The 18,886-nt window shown below is 46.4% G+C and overlaps 1 protein-coding gene across 1 annotated transcript in view; it reads right to left on the bottom strand.

The window, feature by feature from the left end:
- The window catches only part of BCL2 (BCL2 apoptosis regulator), a 92,537-nt gene extending 74,326 nt beyond the window's left edge, over nt 1-18,211 (bottom strand). Inside the window, exon 1 of the mRNA XM_066326007.1 lies at nt 16,256-18,211. Coding sequence (XP_066182104.1) covers nt 16,256-16,822 — 567 coding nt within the window. The 5' untranslated portion in view covers nt 16,823-18,211. The remainder of the gene's footprint in view (nt 1-16,255) is intronic.
- Nucleotides 18,212-18,886: the final 675 nt, after the last annotated feature.

Genomic DNA, 18,886 nt, shown 5'->3' with positions numbered 1-18,886 from the left:
GCCACAAGCACCCATCCCCCTGTACTCTCCACTGCGGCATTTCTCACCTGTGTTACCTTTGCAACAAAGACTTTGCCTTCCAAGAACAATTTAATCTAAAATCTAACAGGCAGAGTTCCCCTAGCTCTGCGCTTCCTCTGTAACACATTTTTTTTCATATTCTTTCTGTCCATTTCTGCGGAGGGCAAACACATCCAGAAACTTACATGTTTGTCTGGATTAGACACTTTTAGCTTCCCACATGACTTCCATTAAAAAGAAAAAAGTTTTAAAAAAAGATTTATGAGCAGCGTGAACATACCAGCCAGCTTGCTTTCAGAAAATTACAAATCTATGCAAGAACATGATGACAAGATGATTTTGAATGAAAATAACACCACCATAATCCAAGCCTGGGAAATCACTCCTCTGAAATTATGTTCACAAAACACTAAGGCAGATTTTTTTTGGGTGCAAATTGGACTGTGAATCTCAAACTACGTGACTACTCAGGGCAACCTTGGTTACCTCCGTAAAACCCTCCTGCATTCAGAGGACCAGCAGGAGCCTGCCCAGCACCAAGCGCCAGCTGAGGCTCACTGGGAGAAGCGCTGTGATGCCGATGCCTTGGCCTGACCCCTGGCACTGGGGTGAGCTGTGCCCACAGCGAGGAGGGGACCTGCTGCCAAGTGCTACACCCGACACCCAGCAGCCAGATCACATACCCTGTCACGGGCACAGAGCACAGGACACGGATCCTCTGCGGCGTGCGCTCCTGAAACCTCGACTGACGCGGATGTCCAAGGACTGCTTGCCAAGATACTGACTGCTGCACTGGGCCCTGGGGTCATACATCAAATGTTCACATGCACTGACAGATGTTTATGTTGGTCATCCTGATTTAACTCCCATTACATCATTTACCAAGCTACTGATGTTATCATAAACGATTAAACAAGCCAGCAAAGGGGACTCGAATACAAAGTTGATTCCCTCACGGTATGAGGGCATTACCACTCCAGACTGCATCTTGCTCTTAAATCAAATTGAACAACTGCACAGATTCTTCAATTCATCTGAATTCTGTATGGAAAAGTGCTCTTTTTTCCCAGAAGATTGATTCCATTCATCATTTGGCCATCACAGGATGAATGAAAGGTATTAAAAAGTAAAGGGGGGGGTCAGACTTGGAATCACAAATTACTAGTGCAGAACTAAAACAGTTTTGTACGTCAATTAAGGAGCTTCTCAGGCTGGGATTCATTTAAACTACCTTAGTTCTTCAAAGTCTGCTGCATTATTTAGTGCTTCCAGCCACTTCTGGTTTGTGTCTGGACTATTTTAACATACTGAAAATAACTGAAAGTTCTGAGGGAGCAAAATTAATAAGCAGAGGAAGTCCTCAATCTAGTGTGTACATAACATGCTTGCTTGCCACTGAAATACAGTGTTATCAAATACAAGGGGTTAAATTTAAACTCCATGACCACCTCCTTGCTTGCTTGGTTGTCATTAAGTGTGGGAGGGAATAGGAAACACTTCACACATCTTGTTTTCCGCTTCTAATATATTTTTGAGTTTTCTAGTGCAGGCTTTGCTTGGATGTGTAATCACTGTGGAATGGCTACTATACTCTTGCTTCACTGCATAATACTTTCCCTTCCTCCTTCTGTAGGATTCCTCATGAAAATAGGCACTTTGTCTTTTTGGCCCTAAGGACAGAACATAATGTACTGTCTCTAGGAAAAAATTAAAAAAAGAAAAAAAATCATTAAAACATTTTCCACTACTTAAAAAAACCTCGACACATGAAGTACTACTGTATTTCTGTTACACACATGACCTCATAGATAGATGTGTGCATCCACACACACGAACTCATTCAATTTTCAATTTAGCTATTTATAGAACTCTGTAATTTTTCCTGGCTCAAGTCTTAGTAAGCCTTCCCTGATGGGGTTCAGTTCACACGGTTTTGCAGCCCTTCATTTTGCTTCAAGTTCATGGAACATCCCCACCCCCACCCCTGCCTCCTCCTAGAATCCCATTTAATGTTTTGCTGATTAAATTGGCCCTTTGCTTTACTGAATTCATCACAAAAAACAGCAGGCTTTTTCTTTCCTAAGGTGCTATGTGTGTCTTGACCATTTTTCTTGCAATCTCCTAGCAGCAAAGCTCAGGGATCTACAACCATCCTTTTCTTGCTGATGTAACGTGCAGTGCACACCTAGGAGGTCTTGGCAGAGAGGCACCTAAAGGTCTTCCAGCCCTGCTGTTGCTCTCTTAAGTAGGAACAATGGAGGTTTGGGGAATGTTTGAGAATCGTGGAGCCTTTGTCCAAGCTTGCAACAGGGCAGAAGTTCTGGAAAATAGGCATCTGTATGATGCTGCTTCACTTCACTTGCTCCATTTTCAGTGAGATGAGCAAAAAAGAATGAAGTGTTCAGAGACCTCAAGCCAGGGAGAACCTTTTCTTCCCTGTCTTCAGTCCCCTCATATTTCAACAAACCATCTGTCCCAGGGCAAAGATGCCCCTAGCTGATTTAGGATAAATGAATTTGATGGAATTTAATCCATCAAATTCATCCTTCCCATCCTCCATCCTCTTTCCAGCTTGCCAGGTGGGAAGGCAAGGCTGAACTGCACTGCAGCCCAGCAGTTGTGTGAATGCCCACTGAGAGCTAAATGCCCATTTATGTAACTTCCAGCTAAACTCTGCTTTCTTTTGGTAAGAAAAGCCATCCTGCCATGTCAAGGTGCAGTGCTGGAATGCACAACAGTGACAAGAGGGAATCGCCCCCTCTCTCCATTCTCCAAAGCTCAGCTTATTTGGGCCGAGGGCATACAGTCTGCATAAAGGACAGAGAGGCAGTACTCAGAAAGTAAAAAGTCATTAAAGTGAAAACCCATGAGGCAGATAACAGCTTGCTGCCAGACTTCTCAAAATTTAAGTGTTGATTGTTCAGAATTTATGTCTAGATTTTTCTTAAGAATGCAATTTCCTGGCACATGGTACAAGTCGCTCTAGACCTGCATGTCAGCACAGCAGGCATCCTGTTGCAAAGGTTATTATGGAACTATTGAATGTTTTCATGCCAAATTTGTCCAAATTAAGCCAAGGGGAATGGAAATACTTTCCCTGGATAGGTGGTGGTTGCATTAGGTGGGTTTGTTTATAAGGAGAATAAAAGTTACAGCTAAATATAAAAGCAGATATATCATAATATTGTCTGAGAACTTGAATAACATGTCATTCAGCCTGTGTGCTGTGGAAAGAACACGAAGGTCAAGTCTAAAATAAGATCAGTGACTGTTTGACAATAGAAACATGTAGGAGGTAGAGCAGGAGAATTTTCCACATTTTTTCAAATGGCACTTTTCTTTCAAAAAATATCCTTCTCTACCTTGCAACGGGTCTGATGCAAAAAACCTGTTGAACTTCGTGCAAAACATACTGCTGAATTCAGTGTGGTTTTGATCAGCCTCCTGGCAAACCTGTATTAGTAATTTGTGCCAACTGTTTACTTTTTGCATTATGCTCAGTTCGGAAAATGAAAGAAAGCTGCTCTGTTGCATTTGTGTTTTTTAAGAGTTTCACTTTCTGCTTGAGCCCTCTCATTCTGCTTCCCTGGAAGTCAGAGACTTCAGTGAGTCTATTGCTACCTTATAAAGGTAAGCACGTCTGAACTCACAGCATTGAGGAGCACACAGAATCCTTGCCAAGGTCAAAAAGAGAGAGAGGGGGCAAAAAAAAAAGCCCAGCAAAACTATAACTTGGAAGTATTTTATAAAATCCAATGCATTCCTTTTTAATTTTGTTCATCCACCAAAACCTAGGCTGAAGACATGACGCTAAGGTCTTGCCATTTACCAAAGTGCAACTGAGGTGGGGATTTCAGCCTCTGCCCTGCAGCAGGCATGACCATCCCTCACCAAGTCTTGTACGAGAAAAGGAACTTGCAATCCCAGTCTTGACAGAGACATCCAATTCCCTCTACTTCAGTGATGTCAGACATACTTTTTTTTTGTCCCCTACATTCACTTTCAAATATAGTTACAACCACTTCCCTGTAAAATGTGTTATAAAAGGAGTCTTGCAAATGCCCTAATCCCCCTGCCAACAGTTCCAAAGGTAAAATCCCATGACTCCAAAGCAAAGGCAAGAGACAGAACCCAGCCCAAGGCTAAAGCCTGAAGGCAGCTGCTCTTCCTTTCCCTCTGAGCTGCGGTACACAGTCCATGTAGTTTCCAAAGCCAGTGTTGCAAGATTCATTGCCAACATCTTCCTCCATGGGAAGACTCTCAGGATTCTTGGGAGGAAGGGACTGGCAGAGGAAGGAAAGTGGGGTAGAGCATCCTCTCCTCAGCTCCCCCAGCCTGTCTCTGTCCTCTGCAGACTCTGCATCGAGGCACAGGTTGGCAAGGTCCCTGTCCAGGAGAGGACTTGACCCCTCTAAGGAACCCAGTGAGGCTGCAGGAGAGGTGGAGGAAGGAGCCAGTGTGTTGGAGCACACCAGCCTTGCCAGGGGGTCAGAAGAAGCCCCAGGCACAGGCTGGACAGAGTCCACTGTGGTCACAGGGCTGCAGAGACAGGTCTTGCTTGGGTTTGTGGTCAACAGCCCCCTTCTGCTTGACCTCCAAACCCTGGGGCAGACAGGGCCAAAGTTAGTATCACACTGAGGGCTGGCACACGGTGGCTTTGACCCTAATGATCCCACTGGGAATGCAGTATTGTTCTGGCCCTATTAATGATAATTTACATGTTGTCTAATGGCCCTGGGAGGAAAAAAAAAAAAAAAAAAAAAAAAAAAGGGTGGCAGGCCCTGAGGGAAGAGAACAGGAAATGGGACTGCTGCCATTTGCTTCTGAGAACTGGCAAAGTAAGAGGGCTGAGTTTCTTAAGGAGCCAGAGGTAGAACCATTCATTGCAAAATTATTTAATCTCTAACTTAATCATTCAGCCTTCACTGCTTCAAGGCAGGGTTTTGAGAACCCAAGCCATTTAACTATTCTGAAGAGCTCCTGTCAAACCAGCCTGATGGGGACCTTCATCATAGGAAACTGATTTTAGCAGGATTCTGGGTCTCTCCCAAGGCACTGGTGACAGTGACCTTTCAGGATGAGGAGTTGCCCTCAGCAGAAAGCTCTGAAGTACAGAGACAAGGGACACCTGCACACAGAGCTTCCCCATCGAACTCGGAGCCTTACATATAAAGAGCAGTCAGCAACACGGAGCTGCCACGGTTCCTAGTCATTATTTCTTCTGCTGAGAGGAGTTTCTTTAGGGATCAAAGTCTCCTGAAAACCAAACAAGCTGCCTGTCCATCCCTTCCAAAAGAACAGGTAGTTTATTCCAGCTGTCAGCAACTGCAAACCAAACAGCTCCTCTCCCACTGTCAGTTTTTGCTCTAGGCCAGTTATTAAAGTTAAACAGTTGCGTTTGCAAGAATGATGTATTGTGTCTGCAGGGGGGAAAAGAAGGGAGTAGAGAGAGGGAAAAAAAAAAGGCAAGCAAGTCTTCTAAAACAAACCCTAGGCCAGTTTACACAGCCCAACTGTGCCAGTGCTGCCTCTTCCTTTGGTCCATTGAACTCACACAAAACTTCCAGTCTGCAGGATGTACTACCATGTCACAAGCACCCTTCTCACCACGTTGGGGAAAATGAAGTATTTTTTTTTTAAAAAAAGGCAGGAAAAACCCAGTTGCTTGGAAAATAAATACACTATTCCCCTGTGAAACAATCCACTTCATTAGGTATGAAAAAAAGGTACAAAGGTATGCCTTGGCAGGTTTCCCCACCACCCGTGCCACTCAGACTGAGAGCAGAGTGGAAAGGCCCCCCTCTCATGCTCCTGGAGCACCAGGGAGGCTCCCCAGCTCGCCCCTGGGGCTGAGGAGCAGCTTTACTGGCCAAGCTGAGCAGGAACAATTTTTAGAAAACTGCTGTGGTCCTGGTGGGACACTATCAGCCCTGTCCCACACAGGTTCAGTCAGCAGGATGTGTGCGACATCCTGGGCTCCCCTTACAGTGAGGATGCCTGGGGAGGCTGAAAAGCACTCTCAAGGAAAAGCCTGAGGCAGCCTTGCTCCAGTTTTCCACCACTGCACAGCTGCGCCCAACCATCTCTGTACAACAAGAGATGGTAACCAAGGCTCTGTACAACACTTCCTGATCCCTTCCTGGGTTTGCCCAGACACTCACTGCTGTGGGAGGCTAGACACCACCAGTTCTAGCACCCACACTGAAAAAAAACCCTAGCTATTGACTCCAAACGGGCAAGGATTCCACACATTCAGTCTGGAGCCAAATACACAGATTTTGTACTGCAGGGATTTTTTGCAGACAGCTGTGAGCTACTGCAGAAGCCTGAACAGACTCCAGGCCGGCTCATTTCCTTGCAGCCTTGATTGCCACCTGACATTTCAAGAGACTGGTTCATTTTCTCCCTCGTCGGCGTGCCCTGCTGCGGCACTCTGGCCCCGTGAGGAGCAAAGCCTTTCCCTCTGCCAAGCTCCACAGCACTGCTGCTAATTACTGCAGATCTGGAAAACAGAGAAAGGAACAGGTCAAGCTGGAACCTAGAAATAACACAGGCATTAGGACTCCTTCTCAGTTATATTTGAGACCTTGCACATCCAGCAGCGGATTGAGGATTAGATATTTGGAGAGTGTGATTTAATGGGATGTGCCAGATCACTTCAGGAGAGGGGCTTTGGATATGTCTGACTTGGGAAAAAATTTGCAGACACTTGGAGCACAATGTAGAATTTGCTTCAGTTATGAACGAAGAAGCAGTTACTTCAGTTTCTTTAGTGTCTCCTTTTTAACTTAAGCTGTGAGTTCATTCTTGAGAATTTCAACAGGTTTTATCTACCTACAGCACCGACCACCTGATTCTGCTAATGGAAATGCCAACTCATTTACTAGTGTGTTTATCTTTGATTTATTTCTAACTCTTTTTTCTCTATTAAAAAGAAGAGATTAGAAATAGGATCCTCTACTACGTTTTATAATACACAGTCTGAACAGCTTTTTTTCTCTACACAGTGAGAAGAATAATTCTAAGAAAGGAGCTTGCTCCTTTAGAGACAAAGCCTGCCAGGGTTTTTCCATCACAAAAACAGGCTACGGGACCGTCCTGTAGATTTCACTGGCCTGCTGTCTGTGGTCTTATCCCATCTTTCTAGATTGTATTCTTGACTCAGGCAACTCTTTCCAAGGCACGCAACAAGAATTTTGTCTCCTAAGCCTCATTTCAGCAAGATAGTTAAAAGTAACTTCAAGCTCATGGTTAAGCCAAAAGGTTTGATTACTACTCATATTAAAAAATAAAAAAAGTTTAAAATTGCTTTTGCTGCTTGCTGCTGAACATTTATTGAAGCTTGTGAATGGAAACACAAGAATACAAGCACATAAGGATACTTCCTACAGGCGCATGTGATATACCTACACTACTCCTTCCCTGAAGTGCCACAGACAGCTTTTACATATAGTGGGAATAGAAAAGGAAAGACAAATTCCTTCTTGAAACACCCAACGAACTGTGCTGACACTTAAAGGAAAACACAAATACTGTCACTTGCCATTTCTCACTGCTCACCCTTCCCCTACATAAAAACTAGATATCAACACCTGAAACTGATCTTTTTAATATGCTTTCATCCCAAGCATTGCTAAACATATCCAAAGAGTGGAGCTGAAAAAGTTTAGGCTGAATTTCCATTTAACTTCTTTTTTCTTTCCTTTATCTCCTCTCCACTCATATCTCACCCAAGATGGTTTCACAATCTCACTTACTTTGCTCTTTGCCAAGCTAGCAAGCTCCAGCAATGATAAAATGTAGTGCTACAGATTTCAGCTTTATTCTAAGCTCCAAATTATTAAACTGGATGTTTTGTTCAAAATTGTACCTTGTATCACTCCTTTTTTTTTTTAATTATAGACCATCAGCCCAATTCATGATAGCACGATGGGCAACAACAAATTTCCCATACTTTGTATGCTGTATAGCAAGAACACCTATTTCATATGTGGGTTAACTGAAAAAGAGAGATATTAGTGATTTGCCCCATTTCCTATCATGTACTCAGTATTACAGCCAAGAAAAGGAAGTTAAGTTTTGACTGTTCGTTACCTTCTCAAACAACTGTGCGATGGCTTCTTTCAGTGACTACGTGGGGGAAAAGGAGGCCTTTTCTTTTTGATTGTACCTGCTCCACATTCTTAAATTACTCACTGAAGTACCCTGAAACCCACTGAGCTGCCTTTTCAGTCAACAAAATGGAATCATTCTTTTTATGCTTCCTAAATAAAATAGCAATAAAATGATGTATGCATTGAAGGATGCAGACTATTTCTTTCAACTAACTCAAAATCATAGAATCACAGAATCACTTAGGTTGGAAAAGACCTCTAAGATCATCAAGGCAAACCACTAACCCAGCACCTGTCTCTTTCTGCAGAACTTTGGCGACAAATACAAGGAGGATGAGCTGGCAACTTTAAGTGAGAAGTGGCAATGCAGAGCTCCAGTCAGCACAGGAGTAAATTCTGTAATGAGGGTGCTCTTACAGAAACACATTAAGTGCACTTACAATTACCTTAAACACACGCAGGAGTAAGTTTTCCCTGGATGGATGAGACCAGCAGCGTATCCAACCCAGTTTCCCCAGTCACTGACCAACACCAGGTGCTCTGGGGGAGAAGCAATGGAACTGATAATTTTGAAATACCTGGAGAAAGCTCTACCCTCAGCACCTGGTGATCTGATTTCAGCAACTGATGTTAAATTTACCCCAAGGTCTACAACCGCCTTTTCAAGCAATTTGACTCAAACAAAAGCAGAGATGTTTTTCTTATTCTTAAAAATAAATATCTAAACCTTTCCTGAATGCAACTCAGTACTTTCACTCACAGCTTTCCCATGAAAACAAGTTCTAAAGGTTAATCATGTGCTGCAGAAAAAACTGGTTTTCTCTATTAGCTGAAAACCTGTGGTTTTTCCATTTGATCTTATTTTTCTTGCTGCATATACAAAGTAAACACAACTACAATTGTCCAATTAAGTGCCTCTTCCTGTTCCTATTGAAGTCAATGGCAACACTTTCTAACATCAGATTTGTTTTCTTACTCATTAACTGTAAAATCCAGAAACTGGTAAGAAACTTTGCAGCAAGGGGAAATTTTACAAAATCTATCAATATACAATGACAGCAAACTAACATTAGGATAAAATAACAGAAAAAAAAATCCAGACTTTCAGATGCGCTTGGTAAAGTTATCTAGTTTCACAGTCTTTTGGGAGCCAAAAGGAAAAAAAAAAAAAAAAAAAAGGCAAAAAAATAGGCCATCAGATTGTTAATGAGACTGAAAGCCAGGGTAAAATAAAAATCCCTCAAATCTGTCATCAGCATTCATGTTTGCCAAGAAGGCCTGGATGCTATCCTGCTGGGGAAGAGAAGATTTATGGCACTGCACACCTTCATCCATCCTATTATTATATATGAAATGGAAAATAAAACAGGCCGGTACTGCCCTTAGAAATAATCAGTATTTTGCTGCCACTGAGTAACAAATGTTGTTATTATTATTACTAAATCAGCAGGAGGGCAGCCACAAGGTGCTCATAAATAAATTATTTCTAAAAAACCAACAAACCAAACAGGGCTGGACTCCACCCTCCCAAGGGTGGGAAGGAAAATAAAACAGGGATGGAGGTGGGCAGGGCAGAGCCACACCTGGCACACACAGAGTTCCTGATGGCCGGGTGGCAGAGCCCAGCACCCTCCCCAGCAGCCAGCAGCAGGGATGGAAGGGGGCAGTCAGGAAACTGAGGACTGCTGGTCCACCTTGAAGCAGAAGGCAAAAACAGGCAAAGAACCAGAACGTCTCACCATAACCCTGATTACCTAAAGGGATGGAAATGAATCAGGCAAGAAGTAAAAACCCTCTTTCCTAAAAGGATAGTCATTATTCATTCGGATCTTTCACACTGTTTTTTAGCTCCATGTCTGCCCAGGCTGCTGACCCAGTTTGGGGCTGCCCAGACCTCATGTCAGAAGCCAGTGGCCGCTGCCTTCCCTGGGGCAGCACCGTGGTGCTGGAAGACTTTGGGCAGGTTCAGTGAGGGGGCTGCAGAGCAAGATGGGAGACATGGACACAGCACAATTGCTGGCATATGGTGCCAGCAAGCAGAGAGCCACCACTTCATCCACCCTGGCCCCAAGGCCCAGGCCAGCATCCCTCAGTGGTGATGGCAGAGCACAAGGCTGGCTTTCCATGCACCAGGCACAAACCACCACACGAGACCAAAACCACAGCAGAGGTTTCAGAGCGACACCTGAGCGCCACTCCTGTTTCTGCATCCACCTCCCTCCACCGTGCCAGGTCCAACCTGCAGAGAGATGACCCTCTCATCCAGGACACCTGTACTGAGCACAAGGGCTTAATGTTTGCTGGCGATGCAGTACAAAGTTCCCCTGCTGCCTTAGGAAGCCCAGGCCCTGGGATCTGGCCGCTGGGAAAATGCTTCTGCTCCACATGCAATTTCACACATCATTGCATAGGTCTTGTGATTCTCCTGCTAGAGCCGTGCTTTGCCATCGGAGGAAGGCTTGTGCCTCGGCAGAAAAATTCAACTGGATTTTCTTCATGGATTACCGACTCTGAATTTCAAGCTACATACTCAAAAAACTAAGCTCCTTACTGTCCAGCAGAGCTAACACAGCAGCTCGGGAGATGCCTGTGTTAGTGCAGGCACAGAACAAACTTCTTTTTCAATATTGAAAGTAAAGTAAAACTTTTTAATAGGATTGCTGTTTGAACTTTACAGTTCTTTGCGAGATCAAGGCAAATGACATCATCTCCACAAGTGAGACCCCTGGTTCTGAAATTTTAAAGGTCACAGTCAATACTTTTTTGTTGTTGTTTTTTAGAAATAAAACAGACTTCTGAGAAAATATGCAGCCTACTGTTTTTGCAAGTTACAGAGAAAGCTATTATAAATGAAAGGGACTAGAGAACCACAGTAATTTTCTCTTTCTGCCCTAGCTCTTCTCCTCCTTGCTTCAGCACAGATCCTCCACAGAATGAATTTCTTGCTCTTCAGCAACAGCAAAAAGAAAAATATTTTGATAATATTTTGAGAATTCGATTATAAACCCACAAAGCCACAAAGACTGGCAAAGGACCTAGAAGGTGCAACACTTGAAACTGCCAATTCACTTATTTAACTGAGTGGATTTCAGACAGTTTCCTTTTACCAGTCAAACAGTGACTTGGGGTTAGCCCCACTGGGGATTGAGTCGTTATAAGGCTGCACGTCACCGCCAAAGAAAGTCAGAGTGCCTCTGCTCCATGCTCTCCTTGGCAAAGCACGTGGCATCCCTCTCCAGGCAAGGTGAAGTCCTGTGCTGACAGGGAAGAGGCTTTTGCTTGGGACTTGCCCAAGAAGTAGCGTGTTGTGCAGGTAGGTGCCTGGCAGCGCAGCCCAAATCCAGAGCCCAGAAGGGATGGGATCTTGGTCAGTGCCCCACACAGGAGGTCTGGAAGGGCCCTGTGCCACACTGATCCAGGATCTCTAGCTCTGTCCTGGAGGCAGATTCATCTGCTGTCCCTCAACTTCATGACACAGCCATGGACCACTGCAGGGCACAGCGATCCTCCAAGCTTCCTTTCCAAGGTGTGCCACCAAGCAAAGAAAATTAATTATTTACTAGGCACAAAATAAAAGAGGAAGCTCTGTTATTTTGACAGTCAGCTCAAGAGAAGGGAAACCTGGGGTCTTGTTGCTCGTCTAAAAAAGCATTTATTCATTTGGCTGTGGACAGCTGCCTGAGAAAACACATCAGACTACAGGAATCAGACATCCTAGCTCTTCCTCCTCCCCCAAATGAAATCTCATCCCTGTGGAATTAGAAGGTGCCCTGTTGCCAGAAGGGAAGACACCTCAGCAATATCAGCAGCCATCTGGAAGGTGAAACCTCCTGAGATGGTGGAGATGTGATGCCCCACTGCCAGGCTGGAGAAAATCTCATTGCCAGAGCTCAGGAGAGGCCTAAACTAAGGAGCCCACCACTAAGGAAAAGTGAGGGCTTCTCCTCAGATGTGTTTGCAGCCAGTGATGGTGCCTAAGTGACAGCAGCTGGTCCAGAGGGTGCCTGCCAGCTTCGGGACATGGAGGTTCTTGGGAACAGTATCCCACACAGCTCCGAAGTCCCTCCCTTTCTCATGGCAGAAGCAGCTCCTGACTAGCTTGGGGTGAGGAACAGTGAGAAGCCGGGGACTTCTGTCACTCCTCTGGCTGGGCAGACACTTGGAGGATGCAAGTGCTTATGTTCCACCTAAGGTCCACTTCAGACATCTAAATCCTTCCCCATATGTGACCTTAACTCTCGAGTAGAATACAAAAAACCACAATAAAGGAAGAGAATCAAATGAAAACATATGGCCATTGCATTCCTGGTTCGAATGTAAATACAGTAATTTAAAATTAAGTGTTCTTGGCTGAATTTTCTCTCTGCTTCTCTCACCTGGGCTTCCTTGCACACTTTACATCAAAAATGTACATGTCTATGTAAATATGACTGTGCCTGTGTCTCCTTCTGTAGTGCTCATGCTCTTGTTTTTTTTCTTGCACAGCTTGGGGAGAAAGCCATATGTTGGACTAGAAGTGCCCAGAGCTAAGCATGGCTCCCACGTCTGTTAGGTTACGTGCCCAAAGAGGGAACCCGTCACTGCAAGACAAACACAGTTGTTTCTCCCACACCGACCGTATCCCTTCAGTGTTCCCCATGTCAATGTCAAAAAAGTTGCCAAGTGCCACAGGCCACTGCCAAGACAGTCCTTCTGCAGCTCTGGAAATCAAAACGAAGCTATTAAGTTTTTAATCAGAAAGCATACATTATACCAAGTAGCACAAAATTGCAGAGATGAGCTAGCTCTCTCCTCTTTTTTCTTTTTTAATACAATTAAGATGTTATCAGGCCAAAGTACAATATTGCGGTATCCTGGCCAAAGTGAAGATCTTTGAAAGCGGCGTTTATTTGCCACCAGAACCACAAGCTAATAATGCAGATTACATGCAGTCCCCATCTGTTGCTTTTTCTAAGTTTTGAACAAACCCATGAGGCTATGTATTGTAAGGGCATTAACAACCCCAGACACCATTATCAGCGATGTCTAGTGCCTAAAATTTATACTCCACCAGCTATATCCCCCTCCCACCCTGCCCTTCAATATGCTTTCCTTCTTTGTTTCCCCTGCAATATAAAGAATTCACATCCTGAAAACATACTGCCAACTTACAGAATAGGTTCAGACTGAACACATAAATAAGAAAAACATGTCAACCAAATTTCAGACCTGAGCATAAGACACAGGGCCGCCCCTTCATGAAACACCAGGCCTGTGTTGCCCAGCTTACCTGCTGTGTAAAACATCCTCTCATGACTGTGATGCTCTCTTCTCTGGTACTGTGCAGCCTGTTAACAAACTTACCACTCCACAAAATACCAGGGAGCCAAAATATAAAGCCAGGGCTCCTGCCTGTTGTAGCACCGTGCCTGACAGGGAGATCTTGCAAGTCACTGTGCTGAAATTCCAGCAAGCATGACCACATACAAGGCTACTTTGGAAGAGCCATTTATGAATAAGGGTGATACATGGGGTATGGTGCAAGAGGCAAGTTGAAGACTGAGCACATATATTAAAGCATCCCTTTACACTAACAGATCCTGAAATCTAGAGGGGAAAAAAAATTCACTGCCCCATGCCCTCCTTGATTTCTTCTGCCTGGAGAGAGGATCCCAAAAGCTGTGTTTGCAACTTCATGTTAGTCTTTTGTTCTTTGTAACCGGCTAGAAGGTTTTGCCTGTGTTTAATAATGCTAGGGCCCAAAGGTACCAGTCATGTACCAGAGGGACGGGCAAAAGCCACCTTCAAGTAGTCTTCTGCACATCTTCCATGTGTACATTACAAATAACAAGCGACAGTAAACGGTATCACGTGCATCCAAAATCTGGAGCTTTTGTTGATAGGAAACCTCAATAAACAATTAAACGGCTATAGATAAGAAGTATCCTTTCCTTTTAAAGGCAGTCATTGTTTACAGTCTGAGTTTCTTGTACTTCTAACTGTCAAGCAACAGCTCCAGCACTCGCCTCCTCTGGCCAATCACGCCTGGTAACACCTGTCTTTTCACATTCTCAGTTTTATTCATTATTTATGTTTCCCTTTACACAATACACCCACAGGACAATACATCCCCAGCACGCTTACAATTCGATCCAAAGCTCACTGGAGTCAACAGAATGACTTCACTGGCTCTGGAGCGAACCGAGGGCCCCAGCTCCGCAGACGGGCTTCCAGCCTGAGGAGGGACTTACGCACAAGTTAGGCATCCCAGCCCAGAAGTGCAATCGCAAAATCCCTAACCCTTTAGCTGCTCGTCTCTGAACAAGCCAAGGTCTCCAAAACCCTGAACCACAGGCAGATTTTTTTTTTCCCCCGTTATCTGTTTTGTGAAAAAAGACCCCCATGACACTAACAAACCCTCTTGTAGCGATCCATGAACTAGGGGGTCAGGGGATAGGTCTCCCTGTCCCAACAAGTGTGGTCCCAACAACCAAGTGCTGGAGTCATTCTGTGTGTATGTGAGTATATACACAAGTGTGTGTCTGTATATGTGTGTGTATTTGTATATAACACACAGGCACACACGTGTGCACACACACACACATTTTTTGCTCCCCCTTCTGGCCCCAGGAATCCTGAATTTTTTTTATTCTTGATGGAAGCAGAGGAGAGCAGGAGAACAATCCTGCCTCCAGTGTGACTTGTAGCCAGGGATCAGCAGCACTCCGCTGGGAGGTGCACAGTGTAGATTCCTGCTGTGAAAAGGGCCCCAAAGCCTTGCTCCCTCTGTTATAGCAGCAGGGGATGTCCCCTGCATCCCTGGACACGAAACCCCTTTAGGTTCAGCAGCAGGCAAGGCAACACCTTCATTTTTTAACAGAGATGGTCAGTGCAGGCAGCACATTATTTAGCCTAACACTGATTTACCAAGAGACTCAGTGCTAACAAACACCAGGTTTGAAAAACATGTTAACTGGGAAATACAGATGTAATTTATAATTTTTTACACACACCTGTTAAAGGTGTGCTGTGTAATTGAGTCAGCTTTCTGTATTTCACAGGAGACCAAACCTGAAATTGCCAGTGTCCTACCTAGCTGACCTCCATTTCCAGGTGAGTTATACCAGCTCTCAACCCAGGTTTTTTATTCAGTATAACTTTTGCCGTTTCTCCCTCCAAAACAGTAATATCATAAGCTTTACACATACATCAGGTTTGGTTTGTGGGAGAGCAGCTGGGAGCACATTTTGTTCCAATATATCAACTAATAAAGGGAAAAAAGGAAAGGAATACCCTTCTAATTCAATGCAGTTACTTATTCTGGAAAGAGAGGGAGAGAGAAAAAGGAAAGGCTTTTGACTGAATACAAGTGAAAAAGCTGTCCATTTTCCACAAGTGGTAATCTTCCCTTTCTAGTTGATGCTGAAGCCTACTCCAGACAGAGGTGATCTCTATCCCAGAAACACAGCCACCTATCGGATCACAACAAACGTGAAGAACAATCCCACAGACACAGCTCCCAGCACCTTTGTTTCATCTCAAGACAAAGATTTTTCACTCTAGACATATCTTATACCATAAAACCCCACTCCAGTGACAACCACAGCTGCAAACACTGTCACTGATGTCACTGCTTGCTGGTAACACCGGGATCCCGTGTTTGTTGCGCACCAGCCTGGTGCATTGCCCCTCACGGGTAGGATTCCGCATGCACACACACACAGGTAGTCCCTGTTGTCCCAACATTGCCTGGGACTTGCCACAATGTGCCTCCTCTCCCTGGCACGTGGATGGGCATCTCTGCCACCCCCTCCCACTGCACGACCGTGCCTCGGCTAGGAACCTGCCTTGGAGAAGTGGAGACCACAGGAAAGTGGAGACGGCTGATGAAGACACTGCCTCGCTCATCCCTTTCGCTCACGAGCTGTAGCTGTTCCCTCACCTCAAACCACTCCACCGAACCCTGCATCGAGGTGTAACGTGACAACTGGCAAAAGGCCTGCACGGCTTTGGCACGTCCCAGTGCAGACACCCCCCGGGCAAACCTTTTGCTCCCACGAGCGCGATCTCCTGCCCAACCCAGGGTCCCACCAGCCACGGGCAGGAGCCAGGAGAGGAAGCAAGCAACTGGGGGGACTTACCCAGCCTCCGTTGTCCTGGATCCAGTTGTGCAGGTGCCGGTTCAGGTACTCAGTCATCCAGGCAGCGATGCTGTCCACGAGGGGAGACATCTCCCGGTTGACGCTCTCCACACACATGACACCGCCAAACTCGAAGAAGGCCACAATTCTGCCCCAGTTAACCCCATCTCGGAAGAGCTCCTCCACCACAGCCACGAAGCGGCTCCTGGCCGTGAAGGGCGTCAGGTGCAGCTGGCCAGACATTTGGGCAAAGTCCCTCTGGTAGCGTCGGGAGAACTCATCCCCCGCCTGGCGCAGGACGAGGTGCACGACCTGGGGTGCGGGGCGCAGCCCCTCGGCCGGGGGCGCGTGGCTAGCAGCAGCCGAGCCGGGGGGCTCGGGGTGCGGAGACACCAGCCCAGTGTGATCAGAGGAAGTCCCAGCAGCAGCAGGAACAGAGAGACCTGGAGGCAGGGGTGCCCTGTCCTCGCCGGCAGCCCAGTCGTATCCCCTCTGCGAGAGTTTATAGTGGATGTACTTCAGCACTATCTCCCGGTTATCGTAGCCTCTTCTCCCCGGATGAGCCATAATTCCCAAGAGGAAGCAGCAAGAGGAAGGGAGAGAGGAAGAAGAGGAGCAGGATGAACCCAAAAAAGTAAAGCAGCCAATAATAATAAAATTAATAACACCAAAAATTATAATCCAGTTATTGTATTGGACACGGTTTCATTCATGCTGGTGTGGGGGAGTTCTCGGGGTGTCGGAGGTACTTTTGTCTTCTCAGTGTTTCCTCCTTGGTTTGAGATGCACGGCATAAATAGGGATTAAAATGCTGTAAATACTTTACTTCCAGGTGCACATTTATTACTTATTATAAATTTACTTTAGGACCGTTTCCTCCTCGGTGTTGAAATACATCTTAAAAAATATTATACCGACTCAAAATCAGGTGCATTTTCCCCTAGGTGCTGGACTACCACGGACACGAAGGAGCTGACGAACACGCACTGTAAGAACTGCAATTCAACACGATTTGCTAAGCAGCCTCGGATGGACGTTAATCCAACGCACTTTTTGCTAGAAACCTCAACACTAGGTTTTGGGTTTTTTTGTTAAGTTACACAAACTAAATTTCCTCTGTAAAGTACTTACTTGGTCTATAAATATGTTCCTCTGTCAAGTTTCCTCTAAAAGAAAAATAGCAACAATAAAATCCAAACATCACAAGTCTTCAGAAGCGTTAAGTTCTGGTCGCTTTGATGCTTCAAGTCACCCAAGGGGATGGGAAAGGGGCAAAAAAAAAATATTTCTACGATTTCAAATGTTTTTTCCCAGACTCCTGTTTAACAGACATCTCCAAAGATGTGTCAAAGCTCAGAAAATCCCGCCTCGCAGCCCGGGTAGGCGAACAACCCCAAAGAGACGGAAAATCCTGGAGACCAGATGAACCACATTTGAATCCAAGCTCTCGCAGAAGTGCTCTGTTTTTCCCTCCAGTGCAACGTACAGACATAGGCATTTACGTAGTTTCATTCAGACACCGATCGCAGGAACCCGGTGCTTCCACACACACGCACGCACACACCAAAAAAAAAAATCAAAAATTTCAAAAAAATTTGTATGTATTTAGGAAATTAATTCTTTTTCACAAGAAAGAGCGCAAAAAAAAAAAAAAAAAAGATTAATTAAAAAACGAAAATAAAAATAAAGAAGGAAAATTGCTTTTGACTGCTGCCATTTCCCAAGCAGCTTTGTATCGGCGGAGGAAGAGCCCCTGGCGCTGCCGAAGAGGGGCGCGGACGGGGCGTGTGTGCGGTGTGACTGGTGCCGATGGGGACCGCGGCCGCGGCGCCGCTGCCCGCCCGCCCGCCCGCCCGCGCAGCCCCGCGCACCCCGCCGGCTCCGGGCGGCTCCTCCGGGCGCTCCGCGCTGCTGCTGCCGGCGGCGGCGGCGGCGGCGGCTCCGGACGGCGGCGGCGGCGGCTCCGAGCGGCGGCGGGCGCGGGCGGGGAGCTCTCCCGGCGGCGGCGGCGGCGGCGGGGGGAGCGGAGCGGAGCGGAGCGGCGGGGGGCGGGGAGAGGCGGGGAGGAGCGGAGCCCGAGGGGGAGGCTCCGGCCCCGCGCGGCGTAGCCGGGCGCGGTGGTTTCCTAGAGCTCCGCCTCACGCTTCATTCAAGAAAAGGGGGAAATGAGGAGGGGGGGGGAGTGTGCTTTTTAAAAAAAAAAAAAAAAAGAGGAAAAAAAAAAAATAGGCGGCGGCGGAGGAGCAGCCCCCCGCGGTCCGGGCCCGCCCTCCATCGCGGCGCGGGCCTGGGGCCGCCGGCGGGGCGGCGGAGGAGGCGCGGAGCGCGGCGGAGCGGAGGGGCGGCTCCGGGGCCGCGGGCGGTGCTGCCGACACCGCCGCCCGTGCGGAGGAAGCGGCGCCGGGCCCGGGAGCTGCCGGCCCTCCGCGGGGGACCGCGTCCCGCTCCGCGCCTCTGCCGCCCCGCGCGGAGTCATTGAAATAAATTTGGGTTTTTAAAAGAGATTAAACGGGGAGGGGAAAAAAAAAAAAAGTCCGAATACATCTTTTTAAAAATCAAAGTGGCTCGCTGCAGGCGTGCAGGGCTCCGTGCATTCTGGTTCGGGGTGTGCGCTGGCCGCAGCCCCTGCGC

The sequence above is a fragment of the Sylvia atricapilla genome, chromosome 1 (assembly GCF_009819655.1).
Source record: "Sylvia atricapilla isolate bSylAtr1 chromosome 1, bSylAtr1.pri, whole genome shotgun sequence".
Lineage (NCBI taxonomy): Eukaryota > Metazoa > Chordata > Aves > Passeriformes > Sylviidae > Sylvia > Sylvia atricapilla.
This window is presented reverse-complemented; position numbering and strand designations above follow the sequence as displayed.